Raw genomic sequence first — 20,852 nt, 5'->3', positions numbered from 1 at the left:
AACAATATCAATGATAATTCATGTCAACACAAAAAGTGCTGACTACTGGGCTTGTGATACCCTCGGGGAACTAAATCTCCACCAGCAGTGACATCGACCCAGTGGTTGTAAATAAACTTATCAAAGCGACAACAACCCGACCATAGAGCAGACAACAGCCGGAGGCACCAATGGGTCTTCAATGTAGCGAGAAACTCCCGCACCCGGAGGCGTCCTTCAGCTTGCCCCTTAAAAAATATGTATACTGTGACTTAGATGGGGAGTTGTCACACTGACACTCATACAACATCTTCATATAAATAATCTTTTGTTTATAGACTATCATCATTTTGAAAACAAACATTCATCAGTGTATATGCTAGTTTCTATTAAAAGAGGGACGAAAGATACCAAAGGGACAGTCAAACTCATAAATCTAAAACAAACTGACAACGCCATGGCTAAAAATGAAAAAGACAAACAAACAACAGCACACACGACACAACATAGAAAACTAAAGAATAAACAACACGAACCCCACCAAAAAACTAGGGGTGATCTCAGGTGCTCCGGAAGGGTAAGCAGATCCTGCTCCACATGCGGCACCCGTCGTGTTGCTTATGTGGTAACAAATCCGGTAAAAAGTCTAATTCGGTAGGTCACATTCAGGAAAGGGAAGGGGATTGTAGTTACGACGTAATGAACATATCCGATATCAGTTGTGATACGGTTATTCCATAACGGTCAACCAACTCGTGATGGCGTCCGTAAAATTTACGAAGGGATGATTTCAACTTCACCATTTGGAACTCTTGGTTTAATAGCTTCCTTGTGAGCAGCAACCCTCTATCAAGAAAATCATGATAGGAAATGCAAGCACGGGAATATCGTATCAACTGGGAAATATATACCCCGTATGCATGCATGTGCTGCTGGAATGTTGCTACTTAGAAATGGAAAGTTCACAATTGGAAAGCTGAAATCATCTCTTTTGTCGTAAAGTTTTGTTTTCAACCGACCCTCATTGTCAATGATAATGACGTCATACTAAACTCCGTTTATTCAAAAATCATACAAGACTAACAAAGGCCAAAATAAAGTTGTTTATACACAGCTTATCGTTGTTTATTATGCAGTTCTGTTCTAAAACAAAAAACAGCAATGACCGTGTTAACAGGGATGGATTGTGCAACTATTAATAAGAATTAAGTATGAAACAGGTGTAAGAGGCTCACAGGGTGTATATCATTATAAATAATTTTTATTGGATTTTATTCATTAATACTATGAAAGCGTGTTTTCTAAATAAATGACTTTTTCCTTTAATTCTAAATTTAAAGACACAATGAAATTATAGCATAACCTTGTAAAATGTTTAAGGACACATTTTAGTTCATTATAGAAAAAAATGTATACACCTGTGAAATGTTATCTCATTTAAGGTCATCTAGACATTAAAAAATCTAGAGATGAAAATAGTAAGCAGAATGGGCACATTTGATATTTACAGAATGGTATTTGTTGGCTTGATTCAACTTTACTTTTTGCTAGAAGGAAATGGTATGTAACTATATTTGTGTAAATATTTAGCCTGAAAACAGTCATACTTAATTAATAGAGAAATAAAAGTTTTCTGTTATCACAGCATATTATAACAGCAAGATTGGTCTGTCTGTCGTTGACGTTTTGAACAAAACGCCATTTGCATGTAACTCATTCATAAATTAACGAGCATGTTTAATGGTTTCAGTAAAACATTTCAATGTTATTTCTAATCACGTCTTAGATCCTTTGATATCTTATTTCCGTGTAACAGCAATATAAACAGATTGATAATTTATTATAGCTACATCATAAACAGAACTGATATTTTCTTTCAACAACGTAATGAAGTTAAATATGCACACTCTCATTGAAATTAAACGTAAATTGTTATCAAAATTTTGAAGAAAAAAACAAAACCATATACAACTTTTTCTTAGGAAATACATCACAATTTCAATTGTTTCTCATTAAATGTCGGTTCATGTAACAAAAGAGGGGTAAACAATCTACCAATTACCCGATCAAATGAAAACAAGTAAAAAAACAACTAACAGAAATCAAGGATTTAAGAATACGAATTCCCCCACCATCTGGGTTAGAATCTGGTTTCCAGCAGGTAAACACGAAGTTCAGCCATCCGTCTTATTTCACCTCAAACTGCGGTGGTAAGTTGATATTTACATGGACGAATAGATGATATGGTTGTGATTGCAAAAGGAGTAGTAAACACACATGGTCATTCACAGCACAAATATGCTATACCAGATGGTGGCGCATAATACATTTGAAAGGATATCATCAAATTCACAATAAGGAGCTTTTGTAAGCAGCAATCCTTTTTAATAAAAAAGAATAACCAATAATACGTATTTAGTATTACTATTATGTTGTTCATATTTAGTGTACACATTCGGTGTTAAGTCGTGGGTGTCACAATCTGGCAAAATTAAAGAGGATAGGAAAATGACTTCGACAATTCGATGATATACATGTATATTGTCATCTGTGACATATATGCCATAACTCCTATCAATTCCAGACGGCGCCTGAAAAAAGGAATGATTTAACTATATGACTACTATTAATAAATAATACCTCTCTTGTAAGCAGGAACCATCTATCAAGCTAAATAATGATAGAAATTTAATTTTCTGAATGTCTTTTTTTCATGGATATATACACATTTCATATGTAGGCGTTAACGGAATGTTGCTATAGAGAAGGAACCAACCAAATAATAATGAAATAACCCTACACACTAAAACATGCCTAAATGCAATAAATATGATAAAACAATGTTTCCATCAAACAAACATCGATGTGTCTAAATTACAAATTAAAAATAAAAACACAATAGACAAAGTTAACGAAAAAACAAGTATTACAGCGCGAACATACATATTGATACAAAACACAAATATAACAGCAATAATGATAAAAAAATATACATTAAATATTTGTAGTAAAAGAATAGTTTTCAAGTCGGATAAAGTGATAGGATTTGTCAACTCATCAATTAGATACGTCATGCAATTAAAGTGACGTCATACATGACATAATCAATCAGAATATCACAAAAGGTTTGCCTACGTATGCACGACTATGATGGTGAAAAGTAAATTCACGAAAATACTGAACTCCGAGGAAAATCAAAGAGCTGAATAGCTCTGAGGGGAAAGACGGCCCTTGTTTCTTTTTTTTTTTTGGGGGGGGGAGGGGTATCTTTTGATAGTCTTCATATAAAGAATGAAAAAAAGAACAGCTAGAACATGTAGAAAGGTTTTCAACATTGAAATCAATTGTTGTTTAATGTAATTTCGTTTCCTTAGTTTAAGATTCAATTTGGACCAATGGAAGAGATCTGCATCTTCTAAATCTAAACATTGATTCGATTAAAGTTGATAGTTAATTATGTAAAATTCAACTGAATTCTGTCATTTAACAACAACTACAATATTTTCTGAAATCTTAATTGTGTACCACTGAACTGCAGGCTAGGCCATTTTCCATTTTTTGTGACAGTACTCTAAGATTTAAAAAAAAATTCTTAAGAAAGTTAGGACTGAAAAATCTATTCAGTTTTAATAGATAGTTTTGATAAGTTCCCAGTTACAACTCTCATCACAGGGATACAGGTTCTAATAAAAAAACAATATGATTGATGTTAACTGTGTGAAGCTTGTTTCCAGATCCTACATTTTGAAATATTTGTAAATTTCATGAATAAATAGGTTTAAACTATAAAATGCAACATTTTCTATTTTTTTTTTACCATTACAATGATTTATTAGTTGGTACACACAATTTAGTTTTAATGGAAGACTACTATTCATATACTAAATGTCACATTTTAAGTTTTATTTTAGTGGATAATTACTCATCAATTGAGGTGCTCCTGAAATGGACGAAGATTCACAAAACAGAATTTTACAGAAAAAATGAAAAAAATCGTTTCTCTCCCCACCTCATGTATCTCCACGGACTTTGTTTACTTTGAAAGTTGTTGACCTACAAATTAAAGTATTGCATGTTAATGTTTGAATCATCTACAGCAAACATAATTATTATGTTTAAATTTAACAAATACCAATTTACAATTAGTGCATGAACTCTGAGAATGATTTAAATAACCAGTGAAGGATATCCCTGCTTCTGCGGCATTCCAACAATGACGTCACTATAAAATATAATGTAGGTTGGAAATATTTAGAATATCTCGTCATACTGATTTTCCGGATTGTAAAAGAAACGTGAATAGTGTAAAGGAGAGCTCAAAATACGATAAATTCGTTAGAAAAAGAAGGAAAATGTGTAAAAAAAAGTGTTTAAAGTCAATCTATTCATTTGTGTGTCTCCTTCTCACCAATCTCAGTAAGATTTGGTGGGGGGTTTTCCACACTATAAAAACAACATGAATGATGTGAAGGGATGTCACTCTGGTCGACCCCATAGGGGATTGGCGGCTTGAAGAAAAAAACCAGAAAGAACTAGATCAAATGGCAAAATTAAAAGTTCAAACACATCAAACGAATGTATAACAACTGTCATATTCCTGATTTGGTAAAGAAATTTTCCTATGTAGAAAATGCTGGATTAATTTATGCATGTATGACGCCCAATATAAACGTACAATTGAATGGTCACTATGTAGTACTAATGTGAACGAGTGTCCCGATGTCATGCTTTGCTTATTTTAGACAAAAGTGGCAGATAGTTTTACTGTTGTTTTTTTTTTTCATTCGGATAACCTTAGTTGTGAGTGTAATGTAAACGTTTTCGTGTTTTTACTTCAATTTTAATGGTTCATGCACTTGCAGAACTTATTTCTTTTGATGGCTGACGTCAATTCTGTGTGTTGACATCAGGAATCTAACACATATTACAATGTAACTCATACATCACTGTCAACCAGACAACAATGTGAACAAAAAGAAGTAAAGACTAAACAACAGTTCAAATAGCTAATAATACAGAAAATCGATGATTTAGGTCTTCAACTTTCATATGTTGTTACAACCGTCATAGTACCCGGTAAAAATTCATTCGTGGGACATATATAGAGATAACGTATCTTTTTTTTGTAAAAGCAATATTGTAAACGTCACCTTAAACAAAAGACATAACCAAGTTTAATAAAATTGAGAATGGAAATGGGGAAAGTGTCAAAAAGACAACAACCCGACCATAGAACAGACAACAGCAGAAGGTCACCAACAGGTCTTCAATGCAGCGAGAAATTCCAGCACCCGGAGGCGTTCTTCAGCTAGCTATCATTCAACATATGAATATTTTTTTAACCCTAAATGAATGTTAATATTCAAATGTCGATATATGAAAATGAAATAGCACACAAATTCAATTAAAACATAAAGCAAAATCAGAGAGGTTCCCTTTTGGTGCAAGGTATATGTTCTCCGAAGGAATACGCAGTAACAAGACTTTCAATCTTTCACAAACTCATAAGTCGAAGAAAACTGACAATGCATTTAATGACAAAGAACGAAAGATAACGAAACGTTCACAAAATACAACAACGTGAACTGATGATTCACTGTGCACATGAATCCCATCACAAACTAGGGATGATCACAGATGCTGCAAAAAACAAGTCGCATTAGATAGTGACCCGAACGGGGTAGAAAACTTCAAGACAAGATATGGCTACAGAAATTAAACTTATCAGTGGTGGACAGTCAAACATGTTCAAATCAAACTAGGTGCAATAAGTCTTCCGTTTTTTCTTATGTGAATAAAATGAAAATTAATAATGGCCAATACATATTATATTATTATATAAATAATTGTTTATTAACGTCTTATTAAAATCGTAAAGCCTAACAATTAATGTGACTGTTCACCTTATATACCAAACCTCTATCTTGTATCGGGTTGTGATTTTCTTAACATTTAAAAACAATCAAAGGTTTGGCATTTCTTTATTGTAATGCAACTACATGGAATAATAATTTTCATGTATAGTGTTTGGGGGATATTTGGTCGTAGTTATGAAAATATACATGTTCAATTACAGATTGTATGAAATATTATGATAATATTTGTTCCTGCAGTTTTGATAAGATATGTATAAAGGATTATTATTAATATTATTATACATCTATGTTCTCCCATTTGGAATTGGTAAGTAACCTTGATTAATAAGTGAATTTTGTTATCATGATTGTAACTATTGTTTTACGCCTGAATTAATATGCTTGTACACTATGTTAGTGATCTTCTTATACTAGTATATCATATATGTACAAAATACAAAGAAGGAAAAACTACTTGCAAGAACATGTAATGATAGAAAAATACAAAGAAGGAAAAACTACTTGCAAGAACATGTAATGATAGAAAAGGGAGTTAACGACATGTTACAATTGGTTTTCATCATTTAAAAACGAGGGGAGGTGGTGATAAAGTGAAATGAATTACTTATTCTCATTTCCTAAAACAAAAAGTAGTAATTCAATTTTTTTTCATGTTTCGGAACACTTATTTATATAATGGTTCCAGTTTCTTTAAATTGTAGTTGGCTATTAAATCATAAAGGATTCAAACTGTTTTGCATTTTTTGGATGGTAATCAGCCACATGAATGTTGTGTAAAATATTGTATAACAAAGTTGAAGTCAATTCTGTAGTCGACTTTGATTTTCTCGCTTGAGCCGGTACGTCGAAAATGAGAAAAGCAATCGAGTCGAGATGACCAATGATAATCTGTTTATGACGACGTTGTTAATTTCATTTCATTTCACTCTACTGAGCTGAGAAAGGAAATTATCAGAGGGTAAATTCAAAGGAAATTTTCGTAGACTAGCGGTAAAATAAATTATACATCTAACATGTCAAATCCTTTCGGATTAATTAATGTATAATAGTAAAAGCGAACTAGAATAATTGAGGTTTGAAGAAAATAAGACAAACTTTTTCCACTGATTTTTATAGTTCGTTCTTATGTTGTACTGTTATACCACTGTCCCAGGTTAGGGGAGGGTTGGGATCCCGCTAACATGTTTAACCACGCCACATTATTTATGTTTGTGCCTGTCCAAAGTCAGGAGCCTGTAATTCAGTGGTTGTCTTTGTTGATGTGTTACATTTTTGTGTTTCGTTCATTTTTTTTTATATAAATAAGGCTGTTTATTTTCTCGTTTGAATTGTTTTACATTGTCATATCGGGGCCTTTTATAGCTGACTATGCGGTGTGGGCTTTGTTCATTGTTGAAGGCCGTACGGTGACCTATAGTTGTTAATGTCTGTGTCATTTTGGTTTCTTGTGGACAGTCTCATTTGCAATCATACCACATCTTCTTTTTTATATTTATAGAAATCTTATGTAAATAGTTTTGAATATTTCTGATACACTGGTTTGATTTTTTCCAGATTGCGCATGTACTCTTCCAGCATCACTTACTGGATCATGGTGGGATAGTAGAACCAATGCAGTAATATCAATTACTGGCAGTGCAAAGCAAGTAACCACCGGATGGGAATTTTTTGTAAACTCGCAACAATTTACGAGTTTCACCTGCATTGAAAGCGATGCCTCCCGATTTGTATTTCGGTATGTCTTTAATATGTTCACGTTCTGTTCTAGCTTCAAGATATATAAATAATCTAATATATTTTTTTTTTACTCAATCAATTATAAAATGCAATAAGTGAAATAATAATTTGCTTTTAGCAGCCAGTATGGTTCAATTTTGTCAAAATAGGCTAAAAACGTTGATTATGAATTTATCACTTGCAAGTGAATAATTCAACCTCATTAATTCTGTATTCATGTGAACTTCAATTTAACCCCTTAGCTTGAGTTAGACAACACGTGAATTGTATGTGTAAAGTTATTTAAAGGAAAAGAATGTCAACATTGAAAGTGAAACAAAGGTAAATCATTTGATTGACTGATTCGATCCACAAAAAATCACTCTGACTTAATATATTGGTAAAAACGATGATAAACATTTATTTTTTATCTACAATATGAAATTAAATAGTCCTAGAATATTCCAACAGCACGAGTTTGCTTAATCTATGTATATCTATATTTATGTTTACATCGCTTATATGGTCATCGGATGACTTTAGAGGTCAACTCGATAATTAACTAGATTGCGTCTAGACTAAAATACGGACGAAACGAAGCTACGTATTTTCATTCCCGTGCTCTGTTAATTGTTTATTTTACACTTTTAATAGTTTGGATACATTTTGTACATTGTAATAAATCATAATATATGAGAATAATTTATGATTAAAATCGGTGAACATGAATTTGACAGCTAGTGGCCTTTAAAGAAATTCTGCGTATGGTAAATTTTGGGTTCAATTTGCTACAAAGTAGACAATTTCTTCGTGCCTTTATTATATTTCACACTTGCGTGTGCTTAAGAATTTATTGTTTAAAAGATATAATCATTACAGTAAATGGCCAATTGCATACAAAAAAGAATATGCACTGAAAACATTATCCAAAAATTTATTATATCTAGACTAGCTTTAATAAGTCTTCTTTACCTAGAAAATTAATTGCCATTAAAATAAAAAAAAGTGTTAATATTATTTATTTTATTTTACAAACAGAAGTGACATCATTCTGAGAGTTCAGTTTGGATTAGACTACTATGCCGTTTATTGTCTAGAGTACACTTATCTCACTGACAACAGCTACTCATATTACATAAAGTCGGGTATGTCTTTTAGATTACATACATACATTTGTACATACATAAAACATATTTAGGAAGCTTCTATTTCAAATGAAAATAACCGTCCTTCGAACGTGTCTTATATGATCGATTCGAACAACAAAATGATTGAATTTGCCTATGTACAAATCAAAGTAACCGTCTTTCGAACGTGTCTTATATGATCGAATCGAAGTTCAAAATGCTTGGATTTTCCTATGTACAATTAAAATTATAAAAATCAAAAAAGGGGATGAAAATCAGACCAACAAGTATCTCTGTGTATATCACAGTTGAATACTCGTAGAATAATTGTGATAGTATTGCCTCATCGTACTGCTTTCAATATCTTATCGTAAACTGAACTGTAAAAGGCACTGGTATTAAAAAAAATATAAAACATAAAACCAACTCTTAATAGAACAGTAGACGAGTAACAGTAATGGACAACAGCAACCAAAGACAACCAATTAATTACAGGTACCTGACTTGAATCAGTCAGTAAAGGAATGTGATCGGGTCACACTTTTATGAGAGCGATCAGCGCCTATCGTTGCTGTTACAGCAAAACTTAACTAGACTAAGTGATGACCTGACCTCCACTCAGAAGTAGCTGTATTATAAAAAAGTCAATGTAGGACTTTTTTGTGTTTGTGAGACTTAATTGATGCCCCGCAGATGCAAAGTATTATTTTAGAATACACAAAGCTGACCATGGGAGCAAGTAAATACTCCAAAAAATTACAAAGTTCAACTATCTCCCAAAAGGGCAAATATTATTAAAAACCAAAACTCTGACTACATACACACCTTCAATATATGTACAAACAGATAGCAAAGTGAAAACTTCCTATGGTTCAAACTTTAGAAGGAGTTATGTGGAATAACTATATACCCATAACGAGACGGACGGACGAACAGGGGTCAAACAATTTACTCACCAACTTTTTGTTGCGGGGCATAAAAACGGGCTACAAAAAAGCCAGAATAATACTAAGCACACAAAAGCAACCGACAACAAACAACATGCAAGTCTATCGATCTAAGAGTACTTGCAGTGGATGTTTTGCAGAAAGTAAGTAGTAGTTTCTTTATTACAATGTTATGCAATGCATTTGTTTTGTATATCCCAGTGTAAGTTATATTTTGATGTGGAAAAATTGATCCGAGGCACCAAATATTGTATTAATGACTCATATTGATCACTGTAACAACAACTGAAAAATATTTCTTACCTTTTTTTACAAATATGTCTCAATTCCTTCATAAATTCGTTTCTCAGTGACTAATGACCCTGGTGTTTAACCGGATAGCTATAATACATGTTTATAGTTGATATACTAGTACATTTGAATTATGTAAAATAAAATCGATGTTAATAGATTCAGATGTGTTATTAATTAAAATTAACTTAATAATATTAAACATTAGTTTTATCCATTCAATTTACAAAATATATGATGATATACAAAACACCATTTCAAAGTTTACTGTAGTATATAATAGTATAATTGTTCTTACAATTTTTTTTTAAATAATTATATTTTGTGAATTCAAAAGTTTAGAAACTAAAAAATAATTATTATGTGAATCTTTCAAATACAAACCATAAGATTTGGACACAGATTGCTTTATATCGTTTTATCACAACGTATCAAAAATGTTCTTCTGTCTCTACTTCAGTGCAGAATTTGCAAAAAAGGTATTTTCTTGGAATTTTGGGATTAATATTTCAACCTGTTTTACATTTATTCAATATTTTTTATGTGTTTTGATAAGATTGGTCTGAAGATAGAAGGGAACAAAATTAGGAACAAATTATTTTACTGAATAGCATCAGCTTACAGTCCAAAACTCTAGATTTAATAGTTTGTAGTCGTGAGTCAGATTGCTGATTGTACTAGTTTTAAAAACACCACTATCTGTCAATTTCTTTATCAAGCTTACTTACTTTAAATATTTTATAATGGTAGACAACCAACATTTCGAGTTTTCTTAAGATTCTTTATTCTGTAGTAACGCACTATATATATGATATTTTTTAATAATTACATGTACATTGATCACCATGTTTAAAATTAGAATTAAAATTAAATACAATGCCTAATTTAAACATTTGTATCGGGCCACAATTTGAATTTGTGAATTATTTTGGTCAAAATCATATTTTTGATTATCTTTTGTTTGCCTTTGCTAAAACTCCTATTTTGGTTTTACTAAGTTAATGTGTGATTTTGATGTAATACAATAGAAGGTTAGTTTAATTGTTATGACTCAATGAAAGAAATCATCGTCGTAAACTAAGTGTGATATATAATTCTGTTTGCAGTCAGATATATACAGAAACATTCAAAGTTCTAAAACATCTATGTTTCTATGATAGAATAATTTGAAGAAATATTTGTATATTTTACATTAGACATTGAAGGTTTAACTGGTGATAGAGTTCTTCTGGTAGATGTCACCACTGAAGCTACGTATAGTGGAATATCTGATTACTGTAGTCCTTCTAACGGACCTGATGCTAGAGAATATAATGCGTTAGTAAAACAAAGTAAGACGGGTTCCTGTTTATTAATTAATTTCATACATTACTAATTTCTATACTACTAGTATCTGTTGTTTATACAGCGACAAATTATACTTTATATCTAGTAAATTATTTGTTCATTAACATGTTTTAAATGGGATCAGTGAGCATGCACTTTACCATACTAGATACAAGTACAACCAGCACATTTGTTTTGCACGTAAGAGTATTTACAGTAACTGTTGTCGTCCATTAGTTTGATGTGTTTGTGCTTTTAATTTGGCAATTTGATTAGGGACTTTCCGTTTTGAATTTTCTTCAGAGTGCAGTATTTATGTGATTTTACTTTTTACTTCTAACATGCAACGTACAAACAACTAAACAGTGTTTATTTTTAATACCCAGATATGCAAAATGCAGTACATCTGGCACAGTATTTTCCTGATCCGTTACTTGGGGTGTTTAACTACACTGTTGAAGATTCAGCTGGTACCTATTGTAACTACAACTCTGATTGGGATGGATGCTATGTAAATGGTGTCATTGACAGAACTTCTATTACCTTGAACTACGGACAGTGTAGTAAAAATTTCATAGGTTCAAGTAAGTTTTAATTAACATCTAACAGATGAGATTGGTGATTATTTGTTAATGAACACTTACAATGCGAACTTAAACATTCAATAGACTTGCTACATGTACGTAACTTCATTCACATTGAGCCTATGCATGACATCAGTACAGAGATAACAATCATTACAGTTTTCAATATATACTATACAAGGGACTCAGGTTACAAAAGTCACAATGAGAACAAACACAAGTATCAATATTTTAACTTCTTCAGGACAGGTTTTCGTGTACTCGACATAAGTTCAGAAAATTTAACTGTACTAAGTTGTTGTACACAATACGACTAAGTGGTTAAATGCTCTTGTTTTTAGGTGAAAAAAGAACTTTCAAAAATACCTTTTGCGACCTTCCTGTTTCAATCGGCAATGTGTTATTAGTCGTTCGAAATCGACAGAGAACAAGATTATCCCTGAAGTCTAAAATATAAAAATAGTCCTTTTATTCCCAGTGTTTCTTAAAAAAAAATTAGGTCATGAAATCTGGATGAGCGAATTCAAATTCTGAAGAAATCTCTGCTTTATACATGTATCAATTTTAATATACATTAAATATTATTTGAAAGTAGGATGTTGAGCTTGCCAAACAAAGTTTATGTGTAAGTTGCTAGTTTAATGTTTGTCATCTTGCAATGTTCGTCAAGATGTCTTTGTGAGACAAACACACTTATTGAATTGTCGTTCTCTTACATTTTTACTTTAAAGCGGTCATTTTGATGTTTCATGTCATTGTGACAACACTTATATTCAATATCATTTATACCATAGTCAGTCTATTGAAGAAGCGAATCGGTAAAAACTTTTCTTATATCACATAGCAATATTGTCTAATATCAATATTGTAAAATGCAGACATTCCATGCGGAAAATGTTGTTTTCGGCAACGAAAAATAAAGAAAATACGAAATTTAAAACTTAATGTTCAAATATAAACAACAATTAAGTCAAAATATTCATTCAGAATTCAAAGTTAGTTAAAAGCAAAAGTTTATGTACGTGTAAAATTTGAAGTGCTGTGTTTTTCTTATGTACACAAATAAACAAATGCTATGAATTCTAATGTCAATGCGATACTTTTAAAATATCATAGCGTTTTTTTTTTTTATGTCAATGTTAGTACTAAGTCTTATTAGTATTAATATTAAACTGTTGTACCTATATTTGACAATTTTACCTATTATGTATGTTTTGTTCACACATCGTTGTAAATATAACAGAATTTGATGTGAATGTCTGACAAATGAGAGGTTAAGCGCTAAAAAAAACAGGTTCAATCCACCATTTTCAAAATTAGAAAATGCCTGTATAAGTGTGTTTTATTATTTATTTAATTTTGATTTTGCCATTTGATAAGGGACTTTCCGTTTTAGAAGTTTCCTCGGATTCAGTATTTATGTGATTTTACTTCTTAGTAGTATTGTATGTTAATAGGCAGTTTTAAGGCAATTGCTTAAATTCAAATTGTTTTGGTAGCAGCGATACGGATTGTTATTTTGCACTCAAAAATGTCCGCGTATCCATACGATCGGTTACCAGTCAAAAACGAAAGTCAAATCTCTGGCAACAAAACATTCGAATGCCTTCATGGCCATCGCGATGTAAAAGAGCGCCCAAGCGGCGAGCTGATTATGTTCACAGAGAAATCGACTCACCAACGGAAAAATTCTTTTATATCTAGTAACAAGAACTGTTCCCGTCTCAATATTTTTGTCTATGTCAATAATAAATACATCTTCTGTTTGACAAGATTTTCCATTCGCGGCATCTGAAGTTGTTTAATTTATAGTCTGAGGCTATTCAATTGGTATCTTCAAAGCACGGGACATCAGCATTTGTATATTTTATATTATTCATTTTACCATTTGAATATGCATTGGTAAGTGTAATTGGGAACCGTATTGGTTTGGATTGTTTGAATGAATGGTTTTTCTCTTATAAGTAATGCTGGGTTTATTTCGATATACCCATGTGAATACATTCTATAGCAGTGTGACCTATATCAAAATCGAATAGGTCGGTAGACTAATTACGGTAGCCGCATTTAAATTCCGCCATTGCATCATCACTTAAAATAAAAAAATAGTCGTAAAAAACATATGATCCAAAACAATGGACTAAGCAGGTTGTTAACACTGTCAACTATCCATAGGGTCAAGCATCATTTTCGAAATAATTAGTTCAAGTAAGCGTTAATTTTGTTACATGTACTAAATGTTAGTGATATTGGGCCTCAAATATTAAACCGGTCATGAACTATGTTTTTGATTTATATTTGGTGGTTTTCTTGACATGCATTATGACGTGTTATCGTATTCATTTTATGTGAGATATTAAAAACACATTGCTATGATATAAGACAAATATCGCGTTCATATAATTAAATATAGCAGTATCTTTGACTTATAGGTGATTTTGGCTCATCAAACAATTAAACTCATCTCATTTGCATTCCTCTGGATTTGCTACATGACATACATTGGATGTTACTGTACATCTACAAATGATAAATCGTGCATTTATGTCATGATAATTTAATCAACAATTCAATTTTCTCGTATTAATACACCTTGCTTGTTATTGTAATACACAATTCATGGAAATTATTCAGCAGATATACGTGTTATAATTATGTCACCCTGTTTTAAGAAAAGAGTCATTACTTTATATCGAGAAATATTCATTTCTTCATACAAATTTCAACATTCGTCTGAAATTTCCCACAATGCAACTCCGGTTGATATAAGACAATATCGCTATTTGATATAAGAAAGTTTTTATCTGTTCGCTTCTTCCATAGACCGATAGTAGTTGTCAATTTACTTTGTTAACTTTGCAATAATCACATGAAGTAAAATTATAATACACCCATAAAAGCAATTCATCAACATATGTTGCATAATCACTTTCAAAAATAACTTGTATTTCCTTTACAGCCACCGGAATACTTTACAATGTTGCAAATGTGACTCTGTCCGGTTCCACATACTATGTAATTTTGATAAATTCTGCTGGGACTGACACGATATTTACGTGCCTTGTAAGTGTATAATATATACAATTATATTTATTTTTGCATAATGTATCTCTATTAATAATTATGTTCTTCTTTCTTAGTTAGATTTTCATATCTCAATATTGCTAGTTGGTTTGCCTCTTATATATTTCTGTTATTTTTTTCATGCCCTAAAACCCTTCAACTGTTTTTTTTATTTTTTTTATTTTTTAAAAAGTACGATTAACATGTGTTTTTTTTAATTTTCTCTATGGTAGGCAATTTCCCAAGATGGCAATAATCGTCATTTTAGTACTAACCCAGGCGGGTGTGCAAAGGATCAAGTATCAACCGCTCGTACATCTCATGCAGACAGTACCAAAGGGACTATGGTAGCAACTGGTAAGTGTTATATTATATAATGCATATACGTTTCATTCATAGCCTGATTACAATATTTCAGATACCATCATATATAATCGTCTAAGGTTTGGATTGTTGTACTATATTTTTCAAATAATTTCTGAAATACTTTTTATAAACGGTCATTTTTTTTTTAACTATTTCTGATGTTAATGTGTATCAATTCTGTATTTAAATATGATATTGTTTTTACTTTTATTTAATAGTATATATAGCTTCAATAAATAAAATGATTCCCGAGTATTAAGACAAAATCGTGTTCCACGCCAACACCAGTAACATCCCTGCGCAACTTGAGAGAGACAAGATCATACAACAAAAACATTTTGGCTATATATCCTGTCCAATTGTAGGGCAATATCTCAATAACATAATAAATTATTTTCCAATACTAAAATCTTCTTATATATTCAATTTACAATACTAAAGTTTATTATCACTAAAAAGTCTTGTAAGATAAATACGAAACATTAACGAATTTTTGTAACATTTTGAATTGTGTACTTCAGAGACATGCTGTGAGTATAGTATGATATAATTATATTTATATGTGCACAAACATATACTAAATGCAAAAATAGGACAACATATAGAACACTTAGTCACAATGCTTAATAGATGGGCACTTCGATGTTAATTATCAAATTTTTCTTAATCTAGTTCATTATTAATTAAGACTTGAATGATTCTTTTTGTAACTTCATTGGGGTCAACGCTTTTACAACCCTATGAAGTTACAAAAAGAAGCATTCAATACTTATAATTACATTTTTTTAGCAATGATAATGAAAACACGAATTTTATTATTGTTTTATTTAATTCACCTGTGCACTTTATTGTGGGACGACGTGTTATCATGAATGAAAAGTTTTATTGAGCAATGCAATTGCCTACGGAATAACACGTGATGTGCAGTTAACCAATCAGAATAAAGTATCATAATGAAACATACATCTAATGTAATTATTCAACAATGCATTTCAATTCGAAAAAAAATAAAAATAAATAAAAGCAAGTTATTTTTTTTTCAATAGCTTTAGCCTGGAATTTGTCAGATGAGCTTCCGAAAAATTTATCGAAAAGCAGTCTATCAGATTTTATCAGTTTCTATAATGTTAACAATCGTATCTGTGTGATAACAACTATATGATATTGCGTTTCATGTATCATCAGCATAAAAACTAAATGGAGTTTTTTGTACAAACAGAATCATGTCATATAAGCAGACATTGAAAAGTGTTTTCTAATATGATAGTTTTAGGAGGTTAAAAAGACGTTTCATCACTTGTTCTCATCCATGTTTAAGGTCAACAAGGCAGACAGCAATGACATCTGTATATTAAAAAGTACATTTTGTAATTGGTCCTTTATAGAAAAAATGTAAAAACAAGATCAATCTTCTGAAGGATATAGAATAATAATTGATAGTTTATTGCCCATTCTTAACCAATGTATTCACTTCTTTAAATAGTATTCACAACAACGACCTCAACTACTACCGAATTACCCACGACAACAGTCAACAGTACTACTGCAATTACTAATCTGAGTGAAAGTTCGTCCAGTGGAAGCAATACAGGAGCTATTGTAGGAGCTGTTTTGTCGATTCTTTTGTTAATAGCTATAGTTATCATAGCTTTTCTTATATACCAAAAATATTTCAAAAAACGATCACCACAAGATCAACATCGCAAGCCTATCAAAGATCATGTTGTCGATATCAAGCAGCCACTACCTAAAGACTCAGACTTTTCTCTCTCAGGTGTGTAAAGTTATGTATACAAATACTTACAAATAATACTACTAAAACAATAAACTTATTACATGCCGAAACCGGTGCTTTTCATTTGCGCCAATTGGCATTTCATTTGCGCCAAAAAAAATCTTTCATTTGCGCCACAAACCATATTTCATTTGCGCCAAAAACTAAATCTTTCATTTGCGCCAATATTACAGGTGAGTACAGGTAAATACAGGTAAATACAGGTAATAATAGTATAAAACATAAAAATTTTCAAAAAGTCTTTTAATAATGAAGAAACATACTCCTCAGAAATACATGTAATAAGAGTATAAAACATCATACAAGTTATGCTAAAACCTCGATAACAGTATAAAACATCATACAAGTTATGCTAAAATCTCGATAACAGTATAAAACATCATTCAAGTTATGCTAAAACCTCGATAAAATCATACAAGTCATGCCTAAACCTCGATAAAATCATACATGTCATGCTAAAACCTCGATAAAATCATACAAGAAATGTTAAAACCTGAATAAAACCTTGGTAAAATCATTAAAGTAATGTTAAAACCTTGATAAAAACAGAAAAGAAAGCACTATACACTGGAGAACATTACTGAGACATTTGTTAGCACTATAGTAAAGTTACAAGTCTGTTCTGGCACAAAATTTATATGCAACGGTCTTGATGTAGTCATGCCTTGAAATTTCCCCTCTTAGGTACATGCCATGTTTCTCCATAATATAGTCGGTTTTCTCTTTCTCCCATCGTCGAACTGCAGCCGGTGTGTCCATAGATCGGATTTTGATGTATGTTGTAGCCTGAATCTTCTTTACAACGTCAACATAAATAAACATGTTTGGATGTTTTGAATAAAATTGTTCATTAAAATGTGCATGGAATGACTCCGGTCCATTGTTGGTTCGTTTAAAATTAGCAGTGGGTGTAGCAGCCCAAAATGACGGTGGATATCTAGATTCCGGGCTTATATAAGTTTCCAAAACATAATCAGCAAATTTTATGCATCTGCTATCAGTTGGAGATTCATTCATAATATCATCTACGAAGCAGTCTTCAATTTGATCAGGTTTGATTTGGTAACCCAAAAAATGATGATAACCATTTACCAATTTCGCAGGTCTTTTCCTTATACTCGGTACTTAATCCAAAATTACCTTATAGTTATGTGCGTATTATCTTTGAAGGTCTTGCAGTTATATCACCAGATGCTTTCCGAACTCGGACTCTGAGGCTTTACAGGTTTTTTGGTACACCTGAAGGATTTGTCTCCATTTTTAGCGTTATATTCCCTGTCATACCTGTAAAATGGCGCAAATGAAGGTTGTTTTTTTTTTTGGCGCAAATGATATATAACCTTGTGGCGCAAATGAAAGGTTTGATTTTTTAAAAATTGGCGCAAATGAAATGCGCCCGCCGAAACATATTAACCGCTCAAATAATACTACTGGTCAATAATGTTATGATATAAAGTTTTTTAACAAACCGCAGTAAACGTTCTTTCTAACAAATTGAAATTTCGCCCATGTATACATGTATGCCCATATATGTATATTAAAAAATTAAGTGCAGCGAAGTTTAAACAACTAAATATCTAAGTCCCTATCCCTAATTTTTTTTTATTAAAAACTGCAAAACTAATAGAAATAAGAAAATGTAATAAAGAGCTCCAAAACGACTAGTTTAAAACAATTCATACAGGAAAAACAACGATGTAATCTTGATAAGAAAGAAAACGAGAAACTAGAACACATATGAACCACATCAACAATCGACAACCCCTTAACAACAGGCTCTTGACTTAGGGCATAAGTTTATTAACAGTAATGCACTACATCTGCAGTGTCAATGTAAGTTTCGTCTCTGATTCCAAGACAATTGATGAGAGTTCGTTTATTTATTGATGCTTTTTTAAAAGTATCATGATTATTAGTAACTTGACTTAAGAAAGCAATTTAGCCTATTTGTATCTTATGTGAATCCAATCTAAGAGCGATTTATAGATGTTTGATATGATTTGGACGCTTGTCTATTATCATAAATGTACACATTGTTTTGGGGTCTATATGTTTTGCATTGAGTATCTAAAGATAATGTTTCTAAGGATTAATTCGTAAATGAAGGGATGTAAGTATGTGTATAAAAAACATACCCATAATGGAACGCGTTGGAAAAAAGAGTTATGGTTTATCACTATAACATGTAATAGTGAAACGAGGTCTTTTACCAAAAGTCTCAACAGCCGTTCTCTCTACATTTCAGACCTAAGTTTGCGGAGAGAACCAACAATGTCGGATGATTTGTTTCTAGACACTTTATCACCACGGGACAATGCGATACCAATGGACAGAGTTTTATCAAGACAATCTAATCAAAGAAATTATATATGAGTTACAAAATTCTACAGTCATTTACTTCAATATAGATAACCAAAATATAATCTGCATTAAATCATTATGACATAGTTATATTAAAAACATCTTAAAATATAAATAAATGAATTTAAATATAGCAACTTCTAGCCAATGTTGTTATATTTTTACAGAACCGAAAAAGTCAAAAGGTCGATATCAAGAAAGTAGCATGGTAGTAGACAATCTTTCTCCTCGAGACAAAATGAAAGAAGCATTTTTGGAAGACACTGAACCATTACCTCAAAAATCTATTGCACCGGTTAGCTCGACGTGGTATAGGTCTCCATCGTCTATAACCTCAACAGTTCACCCAGTGCCAACCTCAACAATTCACCCAGCGCCATTGCATCTAAATGATGCATTGAGGAGAAATCTGACGCCTTTACCAGAACAACCTCGACCTCCAACAAGCTCAGCTTTACGTACTAGACCTTTACCTTCTATTTGTAGTTACGAGAATTTAACATGACAACACGAGTTTTACTTAGTAAAATCTCATCATTTGAATCACTAGCTTGACATACAGATGATAAACAGTCAAACAAAATGGTGTTTTACATTTTACAATATAGTTTAGTGATTTGATAGAATTAGAATTGGGATAATGAATGTATTCAACATCGCTAACATTACCTCGCACATTTACTGGTCTATATAATGGTCTTTGTTTGCTTTGGGTTTTTTTGTAATACATTTGTGATAAGGTTTTCAGACATTCTAAAGTGTAACTTTTCCTACCGTTTTCGAATCGATCATTTTATTTTAAGGAGGAGACCAGAAAGGGATTTTGAAAATAAAATTATTGATCAAGCATAAACATGGTCAACCTCAAAGTATATCAAAAATATAAAATTTAATGTGCAGTCAACGCAATTGATTTTAAATGACAGTTCTAACATCTCATGACATATCACATGTCATGAGATGTTAGAACTGTATTGTTAAGGGGCATCTTATTAACTCTACCTCTGTTTATAGTTTATAATAAACATTATCTTATATAAAAATAATGCATTAAAAAACTGTTGTGTTTGATGCCCGCCAAGAAGAAAATAGACCTGCTGACATTTTACAAGTTACTATAAAAATAAAGTATTGACGACTATTTTTAGTTAAAAAGTGAACGGAAATGTACTTCATGTAAACTTGGCAATGCAAAAAGTGTATTTCTCAAACTGTTTATGACGTCTTTTCTAAAACAAATTTCACAATGATACCATTAGTTTTATATTCAATATGAACACATCCGCGCCATTGTGTGTCCTTTACCAATTTAAAGTACATGTATCTTATAATTATATGTATAAGCCTTGTTTAGGCCTTTATTTTTAGAAGTTGTATGGTCATCTGATGAATTTGTGCGGATTATAAGATACATAGGTTTC

The 20,852-nt window shown here is 31.6% G+C and overlaps 1 protein-coding gene across 1 annotated transcript; it reads left to right on the top strand.

Moving 5' to 3' along the window:
- Positions 1 to 1,420: 1,420 nt before the first annotated feature.
- LOC139484000 (uncharacterized) lies at positions 1,421 to 20,423 on the top strand. The gene is made up of 9 exons (XM_071267721.1): positions 1,421 to 1,539; positions 7,410 to 7,590; positions 8,610 to 8,716; positions 11,133 to 11,267; positions 11,649 to 11,846; positions 14,806 to 14,909; positions 15,143 to 15,266; positions 16,759 to 17,049; positions 19,599 to 20,423. The coding sequence occupies exons 1-9, from the start codon at positions 1,449 to 1,451 to the stop codon at positions 19,934 to 19,936; spliced, it is 1,569 nt and encodes a 522-aa protein (XP_071123822.1). The 5' UTR covers positions 1,421 to 1,448; the 3' UTR covers positions 19,937 to 20,423.
- Positions 20,424 to 20,852: the final 429 nt, after the last annotated feature.

Source organism: Mytilus edulis, chromosome 8 (genome assembly GCF_963676685.1).
Source record: "Mytilus edulis chromosome 8, xbMytEdul2.2, whole genome shotgun sequence".
Taxonomy (NCBI): Eukaryota; Metazoa; Mollusca; class Bivalvia; order Mytilida; family Mytilidae; genus Mytilus; species Mytilus edulis.
This window is presented reverse-complemented; position numbering and strand designations above follow the sequence as displayed.

Coding starts and splice junctions, on each gene's coding strand:
- LOC139484000 (XM_071267721.1), top strand. CDS start 1,449: ATGAAAATAGTAAGCAGAATGGGCACATTTGATATTTACAGAATGGTA. Junction 1,540..7,409: donor CTTTTTGCTAGAAGGAAATG/GTATGTAACTAT, acceptor GATTTTTTCCAG/ATTGCGCATGTACTCTTCCA. Junction 8,717..11,132: donor CTCATATTACATAAAGTCGG/GTATGTCTTTTA, acceptor ATTTTACATTAG/ACATTGAAGGTTTAACTGGT.